The sequence below is a fragment of the Psittacula echo genome (genome assembly GCF_963264785.1).
Source record: "Psittacula echo genome assembly, chromosome: 6".
NCBI lineage: Eukaryota > Metazoa > Chordata > Aves > Psittaciformes > Psittacidae > Psittacula > Psittacula echo.
The window spans coordinates 65715663-65736584 of NC_137743.1; the positions used below are offsets into that span (position 1 = coordinate 65715663).

At 37.6% G+C, this 20922-nt stretch overlaps 1 protein-coding gene across 1 annotated transcript in view; it reads left to right on the forward strand.

Moving 5' to 3' along the window:
• The window catches only part of UBR3 (ubiquitin protein ligase E3 component n-recognin 3), a 113287-nt gene that overhangs the window by 9535 nt on the left and 82830 nt on the right, over positions 1-20922 (forward strand). Inside the window, 6 exon segments of the mRNA XM_080621699.1 lie at positions 5371-5510; positions 5916-6074; positions 7764-7907; positions 8506-8555; positions 13270-13336; positions 17226-17356. Coding sequence (XP_080477825.1) covers positions 5371-5510; positions 5916-6074; positions 7764-7907; positions 8506-8555; positions 13270-13336; positions 17226-17356 — 691 coding nt within the window.

Genomic DNA, 20922 nt, shown 5'->3' on the forward strand with positions numbered 1-20922 from the left:
AAAATAGTCTCTCTGTGTATGCATGAACTTATGTCAAGTTTCTGGAATGCAACTGAAACATGAGACACTGTGGGATGTAGTGGAAGGGAGAGCTGAGCAAATGTTCAAAAGCTGTAAAGGTGTGGTCTGGCTGGGAGTGAAGGCATTTATCAGCTGCTGTAATAACTGGAGAAGTTTAAAATTCCTCCTTTGAAGTGAAGGAGGAGTTGGCTTCACAGGGAGCATTCTATCTACCTGATGTGCTGGTTGGCCAGGATAGAATCCTGCTATGTTGCTGGGGTTTTGGTTTTTTGTCCTCTGTTTTGCTCCCTGTCGCGTAAAACAAGGGAAGGGATGATGGCAGGACGATTTAGGGATTTCAGTGTGATTTCAAGAAGGCAGGTCTGTGAATGTTGGCGAATTTAAGCTGGCCCAATGAATTTTTATTTATTTTGAAAGTAAATAACTGCTGCTAGCTTAGCTCCGGAGCTGGTTTAATACAGGGTCAATCAAGTGCCAGTGCTGGAACAAATAAGAGGGCTGAAGACAGGCTGTGGCAGGACTGACCTAGTTATTTTATGCAGTTGTGAAACTGTAGCTTGAAAAAAAGGAGTTACTTTACCTGCAGGCACTTGTAAAATACATTTTGTAAATTCACGGTAGAATTATTAAAGATGGAAATAGTAGAAGAGAATGGAATCAATCTGGAAAGCCTACAGTGAAGGTTGCTCAGAAGATGTTAATGCTGCTTATGTTAGTAATATGTGGTATTCCTTAGTCATGTAGATGTCAGCAATATTCTACATCTTACAAATAACATACCAATGCAGAATTAAGAAATTTCAGGAATTATTTCGAAGTCATGTGAACAAGACCTCTTATCAAAGCTGTTTTTATTTAATTGCAAATTTTTTTGTTATTCTCGCCTTTTGCTATGATTAGCCTTGTCTTTTTGTGAAAAAGCAATTTCAAAAGTAGTGAACTGCACAGAAGAAAAACCCCAACAAACAAAAAAATCCCAAGAGAATATACTTTTGAATTGTGGAAAAGAAGAAGGGAAAAAAAGATCATGACTTTTTTTTCTCACCATAGACCTGTATTTTAGTACTTTTGTGTTAGACCTTCAGTGAGATAGGGCTTGAATATCTGTGGCTAATGGACTGACACTGTCACTGAAATACTCCTATTCTTAAAGCTCATTGGAGTATAATAGTAAAAATATTCACAAGGAAGACTGTATAGCACAATAAATGTGAAGTACTGCAGATTAAATAGAAACTACATGCTTGTAAAAAAAGTATGTCGCAATATTGAAATCATATAATAAAGCTTAGGTTAGGGTGATGTTATTTGTCTAGTCAGTCTTCCTCTCCATAGTTATTTTTTAGCTTCTTCAGAAAACTGTTTCTTATCTAGATTATATCCACCTTTCATCACCCACTGTTAGAGACTTCTGCCTGCTTCAAGTGGTGTATTTCCAAAGCTTGATGTTACCAGGAGAAATTTGGAAAATGTTCCTTTTTGATGCCCATTAAATCGCTATTTCAGTAGTTTCGGGAGTATTTTGAATAGTACATTTACATAGACAGACAATTCTTTAACTGAAACTGTGGTAAGGAAGGTATTCTAGAAGTATAAGGTATTGATTATGGAATAGCTTTGGCTGCTGTTTGTCTAGTGATTGTATAACCCATTGAGAAGTTTGTCAGAGGTATCTGTTTCTGCCTATGTAAGAAGTTTTGACTTGTTTCTTTCTTGGCACAGCTTGGGGTTCTGGCTCTTCCAAAGTTAAAACAGCTGCTGTTTCAACTGTGAAGATCTTCCAAGTCATTGTCTGGCATTTTGGTCAATATCTGTAGAAGAACTGTATAGCACTCTGTGGAGGCAGTAGTGCTTTGAGTAGAACAGAGTATTGGTATTTTAGGACTGTGGAGGAACCTTAGAGTGGCAGGGTTGGTTTTCCATAATTCAGCATAAAACAGTGTCTCATGCGTTAATGTTATAATCCTGGGTTCAGTAAGATTTCTTCATCCGGATTTGTAAATAATACAGGCTGGGTTGCCTTTCTTGAGGCCACAAATTCAGTGTGGCCAATAGCTTGTCCAGTGGCAAGTCATGTCAGCAAGGAGGCATTCTGTGGGTTAAGAACAGCTACAATAGGATAGTGATTTTTGACAATACTTTAATACTATAGCACTTTAACCAAAAATATAGAATATGGCTCATCTTGTAAAATGATATTGGCATTCTTACTTTAAGGTTTAGGGCCTGGTATGTAAAAATCTTTCCCTGTTTGGAACTGCTGTAGTTTGTGCATGTGACTGTGAAAAGATATTTCCTTGTAGTAAATTGAATTTGGGTTCTGCCTTGATTTTTTCAGAATCTGTATTAATATAGTAATAATAGCACACTTAGTAAGTAGTGCTTTCTTGAGAATCTCAGGAGAAGACATGATTTTAAAGTTCAGTTACAGGATGTAACTTTTGCCGCATGCAAAGAGTTGTGGTCAATGGCTCGATGTCCAGCTGGAGACCGGTAATGAGTGGTGTCCCTCAGGGATCGGTGTTGGGACCGGTCTTGTTCAACATCTTTGTCGGTGACACGGACAGTGGGATTGAGTGCGCCCTCAGCAAATTTGCCGATGACACCAAGCTGTGTGGTTCGGTTGATACGCCGGAGGGAAGGGATGCCATCCAGAGGGACCTTGACACGCTTGTGAGGTGGGCTGATGCCAACCTGATGAAGTTTAACCATGCCAAGTGCAAGGTCCTACACCTGGATCGGAGCAATCCCAGGCACAGCTACAGGTTGGGCAGAGAAGAGGTTCAGAGCAGCCCTGCAGAGAAGGACTTGGGGGTGTTGGTCGATGAGAAAATGAACATGAGCCGGCTTCAGTGTGAGCTCGCAGCCCAGAAAGCCAGCTGTATCCTGGGCTGCATCAAAAGGAGCATGACCAGCAGGTCGAAGGAGGTGATCCTGCCCCTCTACTCTGCTCTCGTGAGACCTCACTTGGAGTATTGTGTGCAGTTCTGGTGTCCTCAACATAAAAAGGACATGGAACTGTTGGAAGAATTCCAGAGGAGGGCCACGAGGATGATCAGGGGACTGGAGCACCTCCCGTATGAAGATAGGCTGAGAGGGTTGGAGCTGTTCAGCCTGGAGAAGAGAAGGCTGCGTGGAGACCTCGTAGCAGCCTTCCAGTATCTGAAGGGGCCTACAAGGGTGCTGGGGAGGGACTGTTCATCAGGGACTGTAGTGACAGGACAAGGGGTAACGGGTTCAAAGTTAAACAGGGGAAGTTTAGATTGGATATAAGGAAGAAATTGTTTACTGTGAGGGTGATGAGGCACTGGAATGGGTTGCCCAGGGAGGTTGAGAGTGCTCCATCCTTGGTGGTGTTCAAGGCCAGGTTGGATGAGGCCTAGGGTGGCATGGTTTAGTGTGGGGTGTCCCTGCCCATGGCAGGGGTGTTGGAACTAGATGATCTTAAGGTCCTTTCCAACCCTAACTATTCTATGATTCTATGATGTGTTAAAATTTGGATAATTCATAGGCTGATTCACAACTGCTGTGCTGGCATAGACTTTTTGGGGAGTAGAGCTTTTTATTTTCTGAGGAAGGAAGCTTTGTGCTTAGCAGAAGCTGGGATTCAATATGACTACGTGTGAGTTTTATTACTGTGGCTCCCTTAGCATGTATGTGATCATACAGCAAAAACATTGGTTGAATGCAAATTATATTGGGGGGACTAGTGGAAGTTATTAAAAAACCCTGCATAGCAATTCTTTCCTTGTGTGTCTTCTAAGTATTTATTTACTTTTGATCCCTTCTTACAAGGGTAGTGGCGAAAGGGAAACCAAATACCTTTAAGATAACAAACAAGGTACCATATTGCAGCATAGATCAGGCCGGATTCGTGATTTTCTGGCACTTCAAGTTTCTATATGTGAATGAGACAAAAGTGAAAGACAGAAGTGAAAAAGTAAATGACTTTTCATAAGTTCTGTAAATGTCATTTGCAAAACTGAATGATGAAAGTGAAAACCATCCATTTGTGCATTAACAGAAAGTTATCAGTCATCACTGAGCTCGTTCTGCCAGGCACTTTTTCCCCCTCAGGAATGCATAGGCTGTATGTACAAACTGCAAATTATCTGGCTAGTACTGCCCTTGCTTACCTTTTAATTAAAAAGTGTAATCTCTAATTAGCAAAGGAGAAGCTCTTAATCTTTAATCTTGTGAAGATGCCATCTGAACTGCTGGACTTCCATCCACCCCCTTTTTATTGTTGTTTTTTTTTTCTTTTTATGTGTCCCATAAATTCAGATTCTTGCTTTGTGTGTTCCTTCTGTTTCCTTCTTTTGAAGGTGAAGAGTGGTCCTCAAAGAAGAAAGGCTTATGTTGTAGACAGTAGCAGGCTTCTTCTGGAATGTGTGGCATAGCAAATATAGTGGAGACATAAACCAATTTTCATATTTAAAGCTGGACCCATTTCTGAACCTTTGATGAAAAATTACTGGTAAAATATATTGAATCTTTCCAGTGAAAGTGGTGTGATTTTAGACTCTTTAGTCCTTGTTAGCTTCTTTTTTGACATGGGTAAATAACTCTTTGATGTTGGTAAATGTTCTTTCTAAAAATAGCTTTGGAGCTGAAAAGTATTCAGTGACTCTTGAGTCAGGCTCATATTAAGTCAGTGGGAAATCATTCTGTCTGCTTTAACGGGGTTTGGCTTAACCTCATGTCACTGTGCATTAGCCAAGCCTCAGCTACTGCCATACAGGAATTTGCCAAAGAAGAAATGTTTTCTTTTCTTTTTAAATGCAACAATTTGCACAATTTTTGTAGGCTGTTTCTATCATCATTTGATAAGTCAATCTTAGTTGTTATACATTTGAAATAAATACTGATCCTGCAATGTCTTAAGCTTTTGGGAGTTCTTCGTATTTAATGTCAGAAGACATTAAAAATGTCAGTAGCTGAATGAGGACTTGAAGACTCAGGCCAGCCCCCGACTATTTCACAGAAAGGGGAGGAACTGTTTTAGTTTGATATTTTCAATTAGCCTCTTTAGAAATTGGGAGATATGTCTTGATAAAGAAAAATTTTAATTGTTCAGTGGAAGAAGCTTCTAGCATGTCTGGGAAGGAACTGGGATGTTAGATATGTGGACTCTGATAAAGGGGAAAAAAAGTGGCACCTTCATAATTTGCTGGACTCTGAAACAAAATGGGTTTGAACATATTAGTTGGAATTCCAGATTGTCATTTCTGCCCCACTTTTAGTGTAAATGCATACAATATCCGAAAAATATAAAAAGAAGTAATGATTTTCTTAGTATATATTCTGCTGAGCTGTGCTTGGCTAACATTTTTCTCATCTGTTTTATAGGTTTTGTAAAAGACACCGGATTAAGTCAAATTCACATGTTCCATGTGTCCCAAAAGACTTGTTGATGATGTCAGAATTAGTTCTTCCACAGTTCATCTTTAGTCTTATTCAGCACTTAAGAGAGGGGTATAATGAGCCTGGTATGTTTTCAGTTTGCATGTGTCTAGCGTATCTTACCATGCTGCTATCTCTTGCTTTGCAGTCTGTGAAGAAACAGTACATAAATACTGTGTAGAATGCCTGAATGCTATCTATAGTTAATAGTACTTAATTTTGTACCTCTTTTCCTAACAAAGTTACTGCCTGGCTGGGTCATTTGATCTTTGTTCTCTGCTGAAGAGCTTCTTAAATACTTTAAAGGTTACCAAGCATTGTGTTGAGCTCTTCAAGAAAATGAAATTGGGATTAATTTGAAACTTGTACATGTGAATTTTAGAGCATTTGTTAGCACAATTTATTTTGTGGTGGTCATAGCTGTTCTGTCTTGTGAAGGTTTTGATCAAATTACATTACATTTACACCAAAAGTTCTTGTGTGGTTTTCAGCTCTTGATCTGCCATCAGAGAAAGACCTTCATAAAATCCTCCAGGTTTTGGAGCCTCATGTTTCCTTTCTAGAAGATTTGACCAAAATGGGAGGAGCAATGCGATCAGTTCTTACCCAGGTTTTGACTAGCCAACAGTTCTACAAAGATCTTAGCTCTGGTATGTTTGTGTTATTTCCAGTAACTAAATTTTCAAGTTGTGAAGAATTTAAGGGCATGAATTTTGTTTATCACTTCAGTTTCTGCATGTTTTTATTTGATATCTCAAAACCAAGAAAAATGCATGTTTTTAAGGATACTTTTGTTGTTCTTGATAGAAGGGGGGTGGGCTCCAGGAGAAGCTAGAAACATTTGTTATTAAGAGCAAACCTTGTATCTTCTGTGTTCCAGATAACTGTATAAACATACTTAATTTCAAAAGCATTCTTACAATGAAGTTGTTATCTTCAAAGTGAGGTGAACGTGGCAGCTTAGATCCTCCAAATAAGGCATATCAAGCTTATTCAAAGTGGAATATGTCTAACTTACTCTGGGATCTGTTCTCACAGAGGTTACAGGAGGAGACCTGAATGACAAAAGGCCTTTGTGTGTCCTGCACTTCTGTGCAAAGCTTTTTTATTTTTCTTCCTTAAACCTCCTCCCTCCCCCCAGTTATTTATGGCATCCTGTACCAAATCATAATGAATCTGAAAAAATCGGGCAGTCACTATTAACTCCAAACGACGTAGTATAAATTAACTGCATCTTACTTTGTTGGAATTATAAAGTGTCTTTTTTGAGTCCTTTGCATACTTCCTTTGTGTAGGTATGAAACAAATAGTAATTACTGTAGATTTAAGTTGCTGTAACTGGCTTGGGCAGCAGGTAGTTGTAGAACAGGCAATCTCCAAATCATTATTTGGAAGGAGAAACACTTGGGAGTGCTGCCTCAGGAACAGCTGTCTTTATTCTGTTTCCTTCCTCTTTTTCTCTCCTGTTTAATGATATTTGATTGAGAGAAATTTAATGACTTCTCTTTTCCTATATGCAATGAATTTCCTCAGATAGGAAAGTGGAAAGGCAATGGGAAGTAAGGTATTCTTATCTGGACTTCTGGAATGGAGAATATGTGTGCAGGAGTAGGTATAGTTTCTGGGTAGGGAAAGGAAAGAAAGGGATTTTAGAGCAAAACCTGTCCTTTTGGCTTTGAATGCAAAAGGAGCACAGCTAAAAAGATGCCATCATCTTTTTCATGTTTTCTTTTCCTTCAACAGTTGGCAGAATTTGCTCTTCTAAAGCTTTTTTTTTCCTTCTATAACAAATGTGTTGGGTTTTTTTGGTCCATTTGTATGTGGAAAATTTTATATCCTGAGTGGTCAGTGTGACTTTGCTTCATCAAACAGTTGCAATTATGTTACCTTTATGAATAGTCTCTGTTAATTGCAGCTGCCAGAACTTGAACTTTGAAAGAAAAATTCCAAATATTAGAAAACATACCTGGTGTGTTACCATTACTGGGTTTTGTTGGTTTATTTTTTTCCCATGGGAAATTGTAGGTCCCTGTCCTTTCTGTCCAAAACCAACCAAATCCTTTTTTTTTTGCTTTAGTGTTAATGGTGGCAGCGCTGATAAGACAGAAATGAAGTACATCATTTAGAAGAAAACACTGTGTTGGAGGGCAAAAACTGTGGAGGTTTCTAGTCTTTTGGATTTCAGTTCATTAGTTGAAAAAACTTCTTAGCTTTTACATCTCATAATTATACAGCTTGTAAAACATTGTGGACCATTTTTTAGATTGCTTTTATTGAATATGGAGTATATGAACCAAGTAGCTGTTGTACATTAATGCTGTTTTACGTATGTATTCAAGGTGTTGGAGAGAATGCATGTGCAAAGAAAAGTCATGAAAAGTACCTCATTGCTTTGAAAGGCTCTGGACTGGCATTTCCTGAGGATAAAATTGCATGTGGTATGCAGGAACAAGGAGCTGGAACTAGCACATTAGCAGTTCAAGGTTTGTGTAGAAAAATATATTAAGAGAAGATCTTACTATTGCTGCTTTTGATATAAATTGTTCTTTAGTTTATTAAAACAAACAAAAACAACAAACAACCCAAACCAAATCTTTATAAAGCTTAAGGAGTTACCTGTTATTTAGTGCACCACCCAATTACAGGACTCATTTGAATTCTATCAACAAAGCTAAACATGTTAACTTTTTGTTGCTAATATACTAAGCATCATTTCCCAGTCACAGCATTAGTGGAATTCGAGTAGGCAAGATGAAATTGCTCATAGTGGAATTTTGTCACGGCAACTGAGTTAAGCCCCCTATTCTTACAAAAGTGCTGTGGATTTTTTTTTTTGATCACTGAAGGCCATCAGAGTTTTCTGCAATTTCTGAAAGAACACATCTCTGTTAACTCAGTATGTTGAAGTTTGTATTGATTTTGTGTTGGTTGGAAATCTTACTCCAGCTTCTCAGTCCACTGCTGTGTATCTTTTAAAAAAAGTTAATGTAGTGTTCATTTCATACTGGCTCATTAATTATCATAAACTCTTTTCAGTTTAAGACTTACAAAAGGAATATCTGAATTTTTTTATTTCAAAAGGTTTAGCAGGTGCTACAGCAACATCAGGACAAGGGGATTCTTCAGATGAGGTGAGACTGTTTTTAAAGACTATAATAAACTGCAACGGAGTATTAAATGGAGAGAATGCTTGCAGCCAAATCCCACAAACCTTAACTCTTCCATCTACCACATATTCTCTCCATTTTAATAATTAGAAATAAATGAGATATAAAGGAATAGATCTTATGCCTTTGACTTACTAAGGACCTCTTGAAAAATCCTTATTTTTGCCAATGCTATTTCAGTTTAATATATGTATGTAATGTAGAAGAAACTTGTGTAGGTAGTTCAAAAATCGCTATCAAGTAAATTGGGCTTGATTAAAGCTAACTTACAGCATGTGATGCTGTGAATGTTGTTAGCAGTTTTTGGCACTTGAGAATCCAGCTGAACTGGGGATAGCAGCAGTGAGAATTTCTCTGTAGATAAATTCCCGTGTGTAGACTTGACCTTACTTAACAAACACATTGAGTGGGAGTGAAAAGGAGGGAATCTCCCTTAAGATTGAGCTGTAATAAATACATGAAATTTAAGGAGGGAAGTTTAATTCAGGTAGAGTTACTGTTATCAGTTTATTTTCAGTTTGGTGGGGTTTTTTTCCCTACTATTTAAAACCCAATTTCAACTAGTAAGTCTTAGGAGCCATTCTTGTAGGGCAACATAGCAAACTTTAAATAATGTAAAGTGTAGTTTTTGTAGGATCTTTGCTAACATGGAGTTCTATGTGAGCAAGTATTGAAGTAAAACCAATTGTTTGTGTATGTCTAAAACAGTTGTATGACTTGTTTGCCTCTGTCACGAGCACAACAGCATCTGTTACGCTTTCAGCAGTGCTATTTATAATTTGGCATTTTTCAAAGTATTGCTTGCTGCTTTTTCACCATCACTTGACAAACAAACAAACAAACCCAAAACCAACCACAAAAGGCTGCTGACTATTCCTTGTAAGGACCATGAAAGAAGGCAGCAATTCAAGTTAATGTTAATAACCTCATGTAGTATTTTCAAATAAACTTTCAGTGGCTCAGCATGCTTCTCTGTGTTTTACTCCTGTAAGTGATGAGGAGAGGGGAATAAACTGAAGTTGTTCAGAATCTGAAGAGAGATTGGATATTGCTGATGTTTCTTTTGTGACAGAACTACAAGAGGGAGGTGGCAACAGATGTATTTTAGGGAGAATATCTTTTTTTATAGGGAAAATACTTTTTTTCAAGGAAAAGATATTTTAAGAATAAATAAAGGGAGGAATTACAGCAACTGCGTTATAACTTGCTAGTTAAAGATACCTGTTGTGTAGAGATTTTTCTTTCTGATCTCCAGGATATAAAGGTATTTTATTATGTTACTGCAGATGTGAGTTTTCTAGATCGAAATTCTGCATATACTCACATACCTGGAATGAATTTTAAGATGTTAATTAAATTATACATTGTAAAGAAGCACAAGAGCCTCTTTTAATATCTGTATTTAGAAAATTTTAAAAAATAATTAGGAAGTAACATAGAGCTAAAACACTAAGCACTCAAAAAATCAGGTGTTTCTTAGTATGTATTTTCATTTCTGAATTTTCCTCTCATATCTTCAATAAAATCACATTGATACAATATGGGATGCAATTGGAAATAATGTCAACCCTCAGTGGCATCTCTGGAGAAAGTGAATTTTTTATTTTACAGTATTTTTTCTAATAATGGGCTGCTTGACGAATATGAATTGCTGAAAGTAAGTCCAGTCACAGAATCCCGAGGGTTCGAAGGGACCTCAAAAGATCATCTAGTCCAACCCCCCTGCAAGAGCAGGGTAACCTAGAGTACATCACACAGGAACTTGTCCAGCCGGGCCTTGAATATCTCCAACGTAGGAGACTCCACAGCCCCCCTGGGTAACTTGTTCCAGTGCTCTGTCACTCTCACAGTAAAGAAGTTTTTCCTGATGTCCACATGGAACCTCTTATGCTCCAGTTTACACCCATTACCCCTTGTCCTATCACTGCACATCAGTCCTTTCATCCAAAAGCCAAAACAGAACTGTGCAGGTGGGAGGCTGAAATGCTCATGAGAAAAATGATGTTATTAGAGAAAGGAGAGAAAAGTTACTTTGTTTTGACTTCTCTTCCTCTACCCTGACCAACCTTGTAAGTTACAAAGCGCATATAAAGATTTTGTAATGCCTTACTGTACTCTCTTACAGCAGAGTAAAAGTGTGTTCTAATTAAAAAGTGTGGCAAGAGTACACTTTTAACTGGATTTTCTTCCTCTGGTATTTAAGATGAATTTAGAAAGGTTAATGTTTTTTCTTACCAAGTAAGTCTTAAAAGTAGCGTTGCTTCGTGGTTGAAAGGCTAGATTACCAAATTTACATAGGCTACAAATTAGAGCAGTGCTTCTGCAGGGTACTAAACAGCTTGAAAAATTTTGCGTAGTTTGGTATTTAGTTTCATTTCTACAATAGTAGATAGTTCTAAGATAAAAATAAATCTGAAGGATTGATTTATCCTGAGATTGTTATAGGTTGTTCCTCACCCACCAGTAGTATAAGCTTACTTGTGTTTTATTTCTTAAATAGTTTGTGTTACGTCCTGTAGTATTTTGTAGAGAACTCACTATTAGTTTCTTTTGTTAGCTTTTCTTTCTCATGTTCTCATTTTGTGCAAAAGGAGAAAAAAAAAGTCCTGTCTAAACCTGTCCTCCTACTTAAGAAATTTTTATGTTCTGAGGAATCACTTTTGCCACAGTGACAAATAAACCTTTTTTGATATCTCTTTTTGGCTGCCGTTGTAGTTTACTGAGCACTGAATGCTGTATTACTCAGTTAATACACTTGTTGGCTCCAGTTGCTGTTTAATGTAATCATACAAAAATCAATGTATGGTATATAATATTTAAAGTTTATTGTTTGCATTTACAACAGATATGGCGCACCATAGGCATATTGTTAAATATTATGTTAAGTAAACCTACATAGATCTTTGCTGTTATGCAGGTATATTTAGAAAGCATTGTCCAGTGGGTAAAAATAAGGTGTTTTGCTTACTAATTCTCTTACTCTTTATCCCTGGGCTTGTCAGGCACCATGTGACCTAGCACTCTCAATCTCAAGGCTGTTAAAACTCCTGCACTGACATTACGATGTAATCCTACCTTACTTAAGCAGTGGAAGCCAACTGTCTAACATTGTGGAGGGGAAAAAAAGAGTTCTGAAGAAAGTATTTCTCATAAGTCACTCAATTTTTCTTATTTTTATTGAAATCACTTCAAAACTTGCAATGAAGACTGTTAGATGTTTACATTTTCCTCATACTGCATTGTATTTGCCAGACCAGTGATGTTGGAGGCTAGAATCCAGCACATTAATCACAAATTGTATACACAAATTCATTGTTTTCTGGTTAAGGCCCCTCTAGCAATTCTCTGGATTAACTGAGACTGCTGAAGCAGTCTTGAGACTTCCAGCTACAGGAATTAAATGCCTCTTCTTCAGGGCAGGAGACTTAAATTTTAGAGTTGTGTAGTATATCAGCAGGTCTGATGTTTGCTTTAGAGTACTTGGCTCCTCTGATGGGGGAGTGAGCAGTGGCAACATCTTCAGAATTGACTGGCTCCCAATTGAAGTTCTAAAGTTGCATGTGTTCACAAAGACCATAGGACACCTAAGCGTTCAAATATTTGTCCATCTTAAAATGAATTTTCAAATGGAGTTACTGAAAGGATAGTAAAATTCAGACTTTTCATGAATATGAAACTTTTGGTCAGTCCTTGGGTATAAAATATGAATAATCTTTCTTCGCAATGAAGGACAGTAACTTCCTGAGTCTCAGGTTCTTTATCATTGTAGTGAAGTTTGGATGTAAAATATAGCATTTGCTAAGAGGAGAATGACATTGATGACTTAGTTTTAATAGTAGATATCTGCATTAATTAGCTCTAATTTTATTAGATCCAGTAGGAATCTTTATTTCCACTGTTGCATTAGGACTATTACCATTGTTGGTAAAGATCCATGCAGCATTTAATAGTCTTGCAGTGTCGCATTTTCTTTTTTCTTTTTAACGCCTAGTGTTAGATTTTGTAAAGTGGTGGTGATGATGTTTTTAACTTGCATTTCATTTTTGAACCTTTACTATTTTGTTTGCAGAGCGCCTTGAAAGCTTCAGATGACAAGTGCCTGAGTAAAGTGTTTCCATTATTCTGTAGGGAACAAGCAATTAGAATTCAGCAATTAGACTTTGACCTCTTAAAGGTGTCAAAAATACTTTATTCTTGCATGGAAACTTTTATATTGATTAGAAAATGTATAGCTAAATGCCTGTGTTGCCAACTCTAATAGTCAACATGTTGGCAGCTTTTTCTTTTGGGAAACGAAAAACCCCAAACAACAGATGAATGAGGTGAAACCTTGGATGTGCAACAGTTAAGATTTTTTGAGTGTTAAATGTTTTTGTAGCGATCAGTTTCAGAAATCAAAGCAAGAAACATTACAAAGTTAATTAAATAGATGAAGCCATCTGAACTTGCAGATAGTAATGTTGCCTGTAGGGGAAAAAAGGCAATTAAAAAAAAAAATGTGTTTTTTTTTCTACGGAGTTGCATGGAGTCCATTTGTTCCTGTCAAAGTAGAAGTAGTTTTCTGGTATATTTGTGATTTTCTGTTTTAGCTTGATAGTTAAACCAGAATTTTGACAGCATACCATCTCTTGGCAATAACATTCTAAATATACCATTATCAATTTTTTAAACTCTTCAGGAGGACCAGGATGGTAGCCAAGGTGTGGGCAAGCGCAAGAGGGTGAAACTAAGCAGCACCACCAAAGGTATTTACGAAGTACTGATCTCAGTTTATCATATTTGCTTTCTGTCTATCTTAAAAATTATCTAGGGATATCTGTTCACTTCCCAAGCACTGGAGTGCTGCATGTGACAGGTGTTAAACAGCAAAATCTAAAAAACAGTAGCAAGTGAAATTGTGGTAATTGGCAACTTTCCCTTGAGTGAGTACCACTATCTGGGACTCTATTTGACCAGTCATTTTGTCACCTTCATGTCGTAAGTCAACCTCTAAAAATTCATTCCATTTTCACTGTGTGGCTGGCAAGGTTGCAGTGCAGCTTAGCAAACAAGTTTTTTGATGTATTTGTTCTTAATTACTTTTTTCATTACACCCCTGTACAGTATGGTTGTGTTCTCAGGCACGCAAGAGTGGTTCTTTCTGGTTCTGGTTGGTCTTTGTCTACTCTTCTAGTGCTCTTTAAGAAAAGATACTTGAATCAAGTCCTGTTTGAAACCACTCCATTGTTTTCCTAGATTGAAATTAGTCCTCAGTGCAGTTTCTAGTCCAACGTGAGCAGCACTTACATTGAGGTCAGAGCAAGTTCTAATTCAATAATAGCCGTAGGCTAGAGGAAAGGTAGCCCTATCCTCTGCTTGCCCTTGTCAATTTTGTGCTAAAGTGTTTAGTAATAATATTTAAAATATTATTTTTATTATTAAAGCACTTTCTGTTTTTGTGGGGGTTTTATTTTGTTGTTTTTAATTATGAGTATGAAGAGACTGAAAGGCAGCACAAAGAAATTGCACGTCTTGACAAAAGAACATTCAGGTGGAAAACCTTCAGGTGAAAGTTGGAATTAAACTTCTGGAAAAGCTTTGAGTTGAAGGTTTGGAACTGGAATTTGAAATGCAAGGTCTCATGAGGTCAGTAAAGAGGTTGGAAGGTGTTGTGAGGAGTATGGGAAAGTAAGATTGTTTCTAGTGTTTTCAGATTGTAGGAAAAAGATTGGGAAGCTGGAAAAACAGCTAATTGGTTTTGCAACAATGGTGTTAAGAGGCAGTCTTAGAAATGGTGTGTGAAAGATTGCGGCAGAGAATAATAGTGTGAAAGAAGAGGTAGTTTTTGGAGAAATGCAGGAAACTTACAGACATCCAAGGAAGCTTTCTTACTTGAATCTTTGAGGCAGTTGGCTTGTCTAAAAGATAAGTTAGAGTCGGGTAACACAAGAAAAAAATTGAGTTTCTCTGATTCATAATAACTTATTGTGGGAAATAGGCAGGGAGGAAGTTCAGGTTTAGAAGGTACCAGATCTGAAAACCAGTATCAGTGATGGCATTTCAGGAAAAGGGATACTTTAATTCAACATTTCATTTCCCCCCAGGATTGTAGTCTTCCCCCTCTGAGGCATCCCAACATGGACTATGCTCATGATGTTGATAGCTTCTAGTATCAGCCCCAGAGCAGGGAGTCTGCCAATGGGGGAAGGGTAAGTATCTGTTTTTATTAAATATTGAATAGTTTTCTGAAGTTTTCAGTATTCATATTTTATGTCCAATAGGGTATAAAATAAGAGTATGAAAAGAAAATTTTAGAAAACTTAGTATTGAATAAAAACAGATTTACCTTTTCCATATGAGCAGACTCCCAGTCCCATCCTAAGTCTCCAGTGTACTGTCTTCGTAGAGGCTTATTTATATACTGGGGATATCTTAGAATGCAAGACTTGTGTTCCAGAGAGATGTTTACAACAGTTTGTGGGGTTTTCTGTGACACTAGGAAAGAATAAAAAGTATCATTAAAGAAAATACAGGTTTTATGCTGAGGATCACTGATACAGGTATGGGACTGAGTATTGAGAGGATTTTTATTTTACTCTTTAAAATCTGCATACATCTGAAGTACCAGATGTTTAAGGTAATTTTAAACCCACAGGCACTATTGACTTATTTTTTTTTAATTATTATTTGGTGAAAGAAATCCAGACTCATGTGGCACTTTTCACAAGAGCAGGGACATGAGTCCCGATGTTCTTGACAAATTTTCCAAGTTGAGTAAGAGCATTCTGCCTACTTAAATTCTGTAGCAAGTGTAAGTATATATATATTCTGTCCCTGCCTGAAACTGCTGCATGAAGAATTTGGTACGGGCTGTTCAGTTGTGATACATGTCAAAGAAAGGTGCACATAAGTGACAGATGAGGTGGTGTGCCACTTGTCTCCATGCCTAGTGTTCTTACTCAGTGGTATTTGGCATGTACCTAAACCGGCGCTGTCTGTTCTGTGGACAGAGGACTTTAGTTTGCCTGGCTACCAAGCTTTCATGGGCAGTAAAATCTCTTACACAATTTCTTAGCAAGAGACAAGGAAGAGAACATAAACGATCATTGTATGTTTGCTGCAATAGGTGATGTGTAATGCTTTACAAACACTTTAATATTAACATATTTCATGATTCTGTGAAGGTAATTTTTTATTTTGATGCTTACAGAATATATTGAGTAAAACATATTCTTGTCTTTGTGTGGCTTGCTGGAGTCTTGAGGAGATCCCTAAAACTTAAATTACATGATACTATTTATGATCTTTTGCAATTTTCTGATATGTTTTGGGTTGATTGGTCACTTGACTGGGGAACTCTGACCTTTGGTAATGGTGGAAATTTGAGGTAATTCTGGCTTAGGAAACTCAAATGCCTATCCTATTTAGGATAGGCAAGATGCTATCCAGTGCAGTTCCTGAAGTTGTCCTACTACAGAGAAGTGTCGGGTCTTTGAGGCTAGATGATGTTCAGCTTAAGTGTTTCTGAATCTTTGCTGATGGGAACATTTCATAAAGTCCCACTGGCATTTGGGGGGTGCATGTGTGTGTGTGCATGTCCCAGGCCTAGTTGATTTCTAGGTATAAAGGAGCATTATGATAAGTACTTTTCTTTAGTCCTTATATGTTACAGGAGTGAACAATACCTGTTGTAGTTTTAAATCATAAATAACCTTTTAGAAGAATGATGATAAAGATTCTTTATATTTTAGTGTATTTTTTCAATGGATTTAATATGATTTATGCTTTGTCAAAGCCAAAGTTTCATGAACAGTTTATTCTAGCAGAGATCAGTTTGTGCAGCTCTGCAATTGGGAAACTTATGCTTAAAAACGCAGCTGGCAGAATGGAAAGATGGCTGGATTCCTACAGAGGTACCCTATAGGGATGTACTGTCGGCATGAGTAGGGGTCAGAGTGAATGGCCAGAAGCTGAATGGGGAAAGATAAGACTCTCTCTTCTGGTACCATCAGGAGCTAGTGCCTGGTTATCTGATTGTAGTAATTTTTTACGTTTAAAAAAACCCAAACAACAATAAACCAACAACCGTTGTGTGGCTGGTCAGTCAGAACATATGATGCTTTAAAAATAAGAATAACTGATACATTAGTATTTCTATCTTGCTTGTCTAGAGCTTTATAAACAGAATGTAAGTGTTCTTAGGTGATAGAACTCATTACTTAAATTATATTTTGTTGTTTTGCTATTTTAACTTCAGTTAAATAGTAGTCTGCATGAATAGTTTCCCTCAATTAAGTGGCTCTGTAAATATTGTGCGTATTGCTGTGATTCATGACAGTCAGTGGAGCTATTACAGTAAGGTGATGTGATTCAATGCAAACAATGAAGACTAGACTCTGTGTGGTAGAATTGTACTAAATATTTTCATTGGCTTCTCTGGGAGGTCCTTTTTATTGTTACAGACTGACACTGCAGTGTTGGCCATGTTCATCTTCCCAGGGTTTTTTAAGGAAAAAAAAATATTTACAGAGTGCACAAAGATGTTCTTAAATTTTTGTTACTGAATTTTATATAAGGCGGTGCAACTGCACTATCACTGCTTTTAGTTTTCATGATTATTACATTATACATCCCCTCCTCCAACCTTTTATGCAGATCAATCTATCATGGATGTTTTGAAGCATAAATGTTTTCTAGAAGAATTATTATTTTGGACAATAAAATATGAGTTTCCACAGAAGATGGTGACTTTCTTACTCAACATGCTGCCGGATCAAGATTATAAGGTACTTGCCGTACTTCATTAAAACTTCAATGTCTTTGTTTATTTTCATACTTACTGTGGCTTGCATGAGACCACATATGTTTATATTTGAGTAATAAGCAGTAAAATGCAGTTTGTTTTTTTTTTTTATCTTGTTTTGAGTATTCTGTTAGAAGGTCTAAAGAGTATAGTATCTGAAGAGAGATGTAAGCAAAACAAGATGGATAATTCTGGAGCGGCAGTGTAAATTTTGGTCTCATGGTTCAGTTTTTTCCTTTTGGGCTGTTAGTACTTATTTGCATGTGTTGGACTTTATTTTGGTTTAATTTGCTTTGTAAATTAGGTTTTTATCAGTTAAAAGCTGTGGACCAGCACTGAATGATTCCCTAGTGTGGTATGACTTGTAAATAATTGTGGCGACTTTGTTCCTGTTGCAGCTGTCATAGGGAGTGGTTTCTCTGTATAGACCATTACAGTGTGAGTGTTCTTGCTGCAGCTATGCCCTAGGTGTTTTTGGGAGCCTTCCAAGTGCTTCCTTGCAGAGTTTTGCAGTTGTCCATACCAAGTATCTCCTGGCCTGGAGTCATGGATACTGGATGTCATCTTCCTGTTTTAAATCTTGGTGTGCAGCCAGGTTTGGTTGTTTGCTCTACATGTTCCCGAGACCTAGTGTACATAGCAATCAGGCTTAACATTTTGCTCTGATCATGTCATACCTTTAAGCCATGCAAGTATTTTGGACCTTTTCGATCCCTGCTGGGGATCTGTAAAGATGAAGAAATCCTGAAGTCCAGGCATGCAGATTTCTTCAAAGATGTCTGTTTATAATACGACAGCCCTTTATTCAGGCCCATTAAAACCTTGCTGTATCAAAGCAAAGGATTCGAAGATAACTTGGAAGGAAGAAAAAGATAAGATACAGGCTTTCAGCAATACTCTGTCCAGGTCAAGACAGCATTTTGATTTGGGATGCCAGCACAGATTCATCTTGGTCTTGGATTCAGCTATTACATGAGGAGACATGAGGACTATCTTAACTGGTGATCCCTTGCCAAGAAGCTTGGTATTTGGAGACAGACCCATGTGGACATCCAATTCCCCTGATCCATTGCCAACTAAACTCCTGCCTGTACTGCTGGTAGCATGCAGAGAAATCTGGTAAGTGTTGCTATGTTTACGTTTTTACTGTACTGTGTAATGACAAATTTTAATCTTCTTTCCTTTGACAATAAGCCACAGTCTTCAGTGGTTTTCTTTGTTGTGTTTGTAATCTTTCTTCATTATGTACTCAGAAAAAGAGACCATCTTATATTTAGTTTCTCTACTGGCTGCCACTTTTGTCTGGAAATCAGTCTGTCTTGCACCCGTCAGTACAATAATGGTTAATAATTAAATATTTTTTTGTTACCCATTTTATATTGTGTTTGATATAAACAGTTAATTTTTATGTACAACCTTTGTTACTAGCACAGATCCTAAGCATTTGAAATCTTTTAGAATCTGTGCTGATTCTAATTGCTGTGACTAAAAAGTGTTTTTCAGTAGTAAGGAAAGTCAGAGCAGGAAATGTATCACACAGCAATACTAGGGAAGCAGCAACACCATTTTTTCACAAGATACCTGTGCTTTGTTGCAAAACTGTGTCAGTGATGCATGAATTCTAAGCATGTCTATGAGGATTGTGGGTCATTTACAGGGACTGGCTCTGCCTCTTACTAGTGTACAGAGAGAACATACCATTTTGAGATGAATTAGAAGAATGTTTTGTCTTTTAAGCTTCTATTTAGGTTTTATGAAGGAAAAGCTTGTTTTCTGTTTAATCACGATGAATTCTCAAAACAGTAGGAACACCTGGAGGGATATAGGTAGTTCCAAGTGATCTCACAGCTCTCTGCTACTTTCTCGCATCCCATCTACACTGCATTTTTTCTGTCTCTGTGCTTGTGCAGTTGGTCTGATTCTTCTTGAGCTGATTTAGCTCATGAAATAATTTCCAATCATGATTTAATGAGCTAAATCAGCAGACTTCTGCTAGGTAGGTTTTCTGATAAACTGAGTAAGCTAGCCAGACACTGAGCACAGAGCTGGCTATCTGCGTATGTTCTGAAATTGCTTAAATCTCTGGCCTCTGGCATAAACATGGTAGAGCTGACTGAATCCACCATACTCTGAGCAGCACTCAGTAAGGCACCAGCAATCTCTGTTGTGCAGATTCGTTTTTAAATAGGAACAGAAACTTCTCTTTTTACGATTCCCAGTATCAAAAAGAGATGTTGAAAGGGGTGGGATAAAACCCTGGGTTAACTTTCCCCCCTCCTGCTTTTTGCATTTGAGAGAGACAGCACAAAACAGTGTGGTCTTTGCCTTACAGGATTTGTGCCTGATGCATCTGTTCCAGCACCCTCTGACATTTGAAGCTTTGAAGACTTACAAATGAAGAAAAAGAAAACAGAAGCTTTTTACCAGAGCTTCCAGGAAAATAAAGGTGTTATGGCATGGACAAGGTTGCTGCAAGAGGAAAAACAAAAGACCAGAGAAATAGAACTGACCTTCACATGACCAAGGAGAAAGCAAAGAAGGGGTTGCCAATAAACAGGAAGTTGATGGAAGAGTGTAAATCATCTAAGAGCAGAGTCCTGCTGAAATCTGGAAAACTGGAAGTAGAGAAATGCAAAAGCATCTGGTAGAGAAAATGAATAAACAAACCATTATCAGAAATGCACTACCTCGTCAGGCACCTCCCATAGTGAACATTGAGGCAGCTATTATAGCAGTAGGACTTCACTAACCCCTGGATATGCTGTTCTGCAGATTCTGTAGAAGAGTTCTTCAATTGGAAATTTAGTTTTATTATGGCTGTCACCTGGCAGAACTAGCTTTTTCTTTGCATTGAGAAGATAAATATGGGAGATGAAAGTTCTGAAACATGGGGTTGATGCTAGGCTTCTAAAAGTTCTGGGATGGTTAAGTGGCCACCAAGACAAAAGGCCAGATGAACAAATAACTTTCGTATTTGCATAGGCTAGAAATTTAGAAGCTGCACAAGTTCTTAGTTAATTAGTGAAGGTAATTAAATGAACGGAAAACATGCCTTAAGGAAGCTGCTTCTTGCAAATGATTGGAAGCTGAGTAAGTATTTGGAAAGACATGTTATGTAAATATATGCATTCTTGCTCCATTCTTCATTTTTCCTTAGTTACATACACAGCTTTGGCCACTCAAAGATAGGATACTGAGCTGGATGGACTGATTTGACCTACTGTGGTTATGTTTATATATAGGATGCAGTTTACCACAGTATTTCAGAGTTCTAACTCTGGGAAGAAGTTTAGTTTGTTCCTCTCTGTCCTGGGTTCAGCTGTAGCAGTTATTTTTCTCCTTCATAGTGGCTGGTGCAGTGATGTGTTTTTGACTTTAGTCTGAGAACAATGCTGATAACACACCAATGTTTTTAGTTGCTGCTAAGTAATGCTTACCCCAATCAAGGACTTTTTAGTCTCATGCTTTGCTGGTTAGGAGGGGCACAGGAAGCCAGGAGGAAGCAGAGACAGGACACCTGACCCAAACTAGCTGAAGGGGTATTCCGTA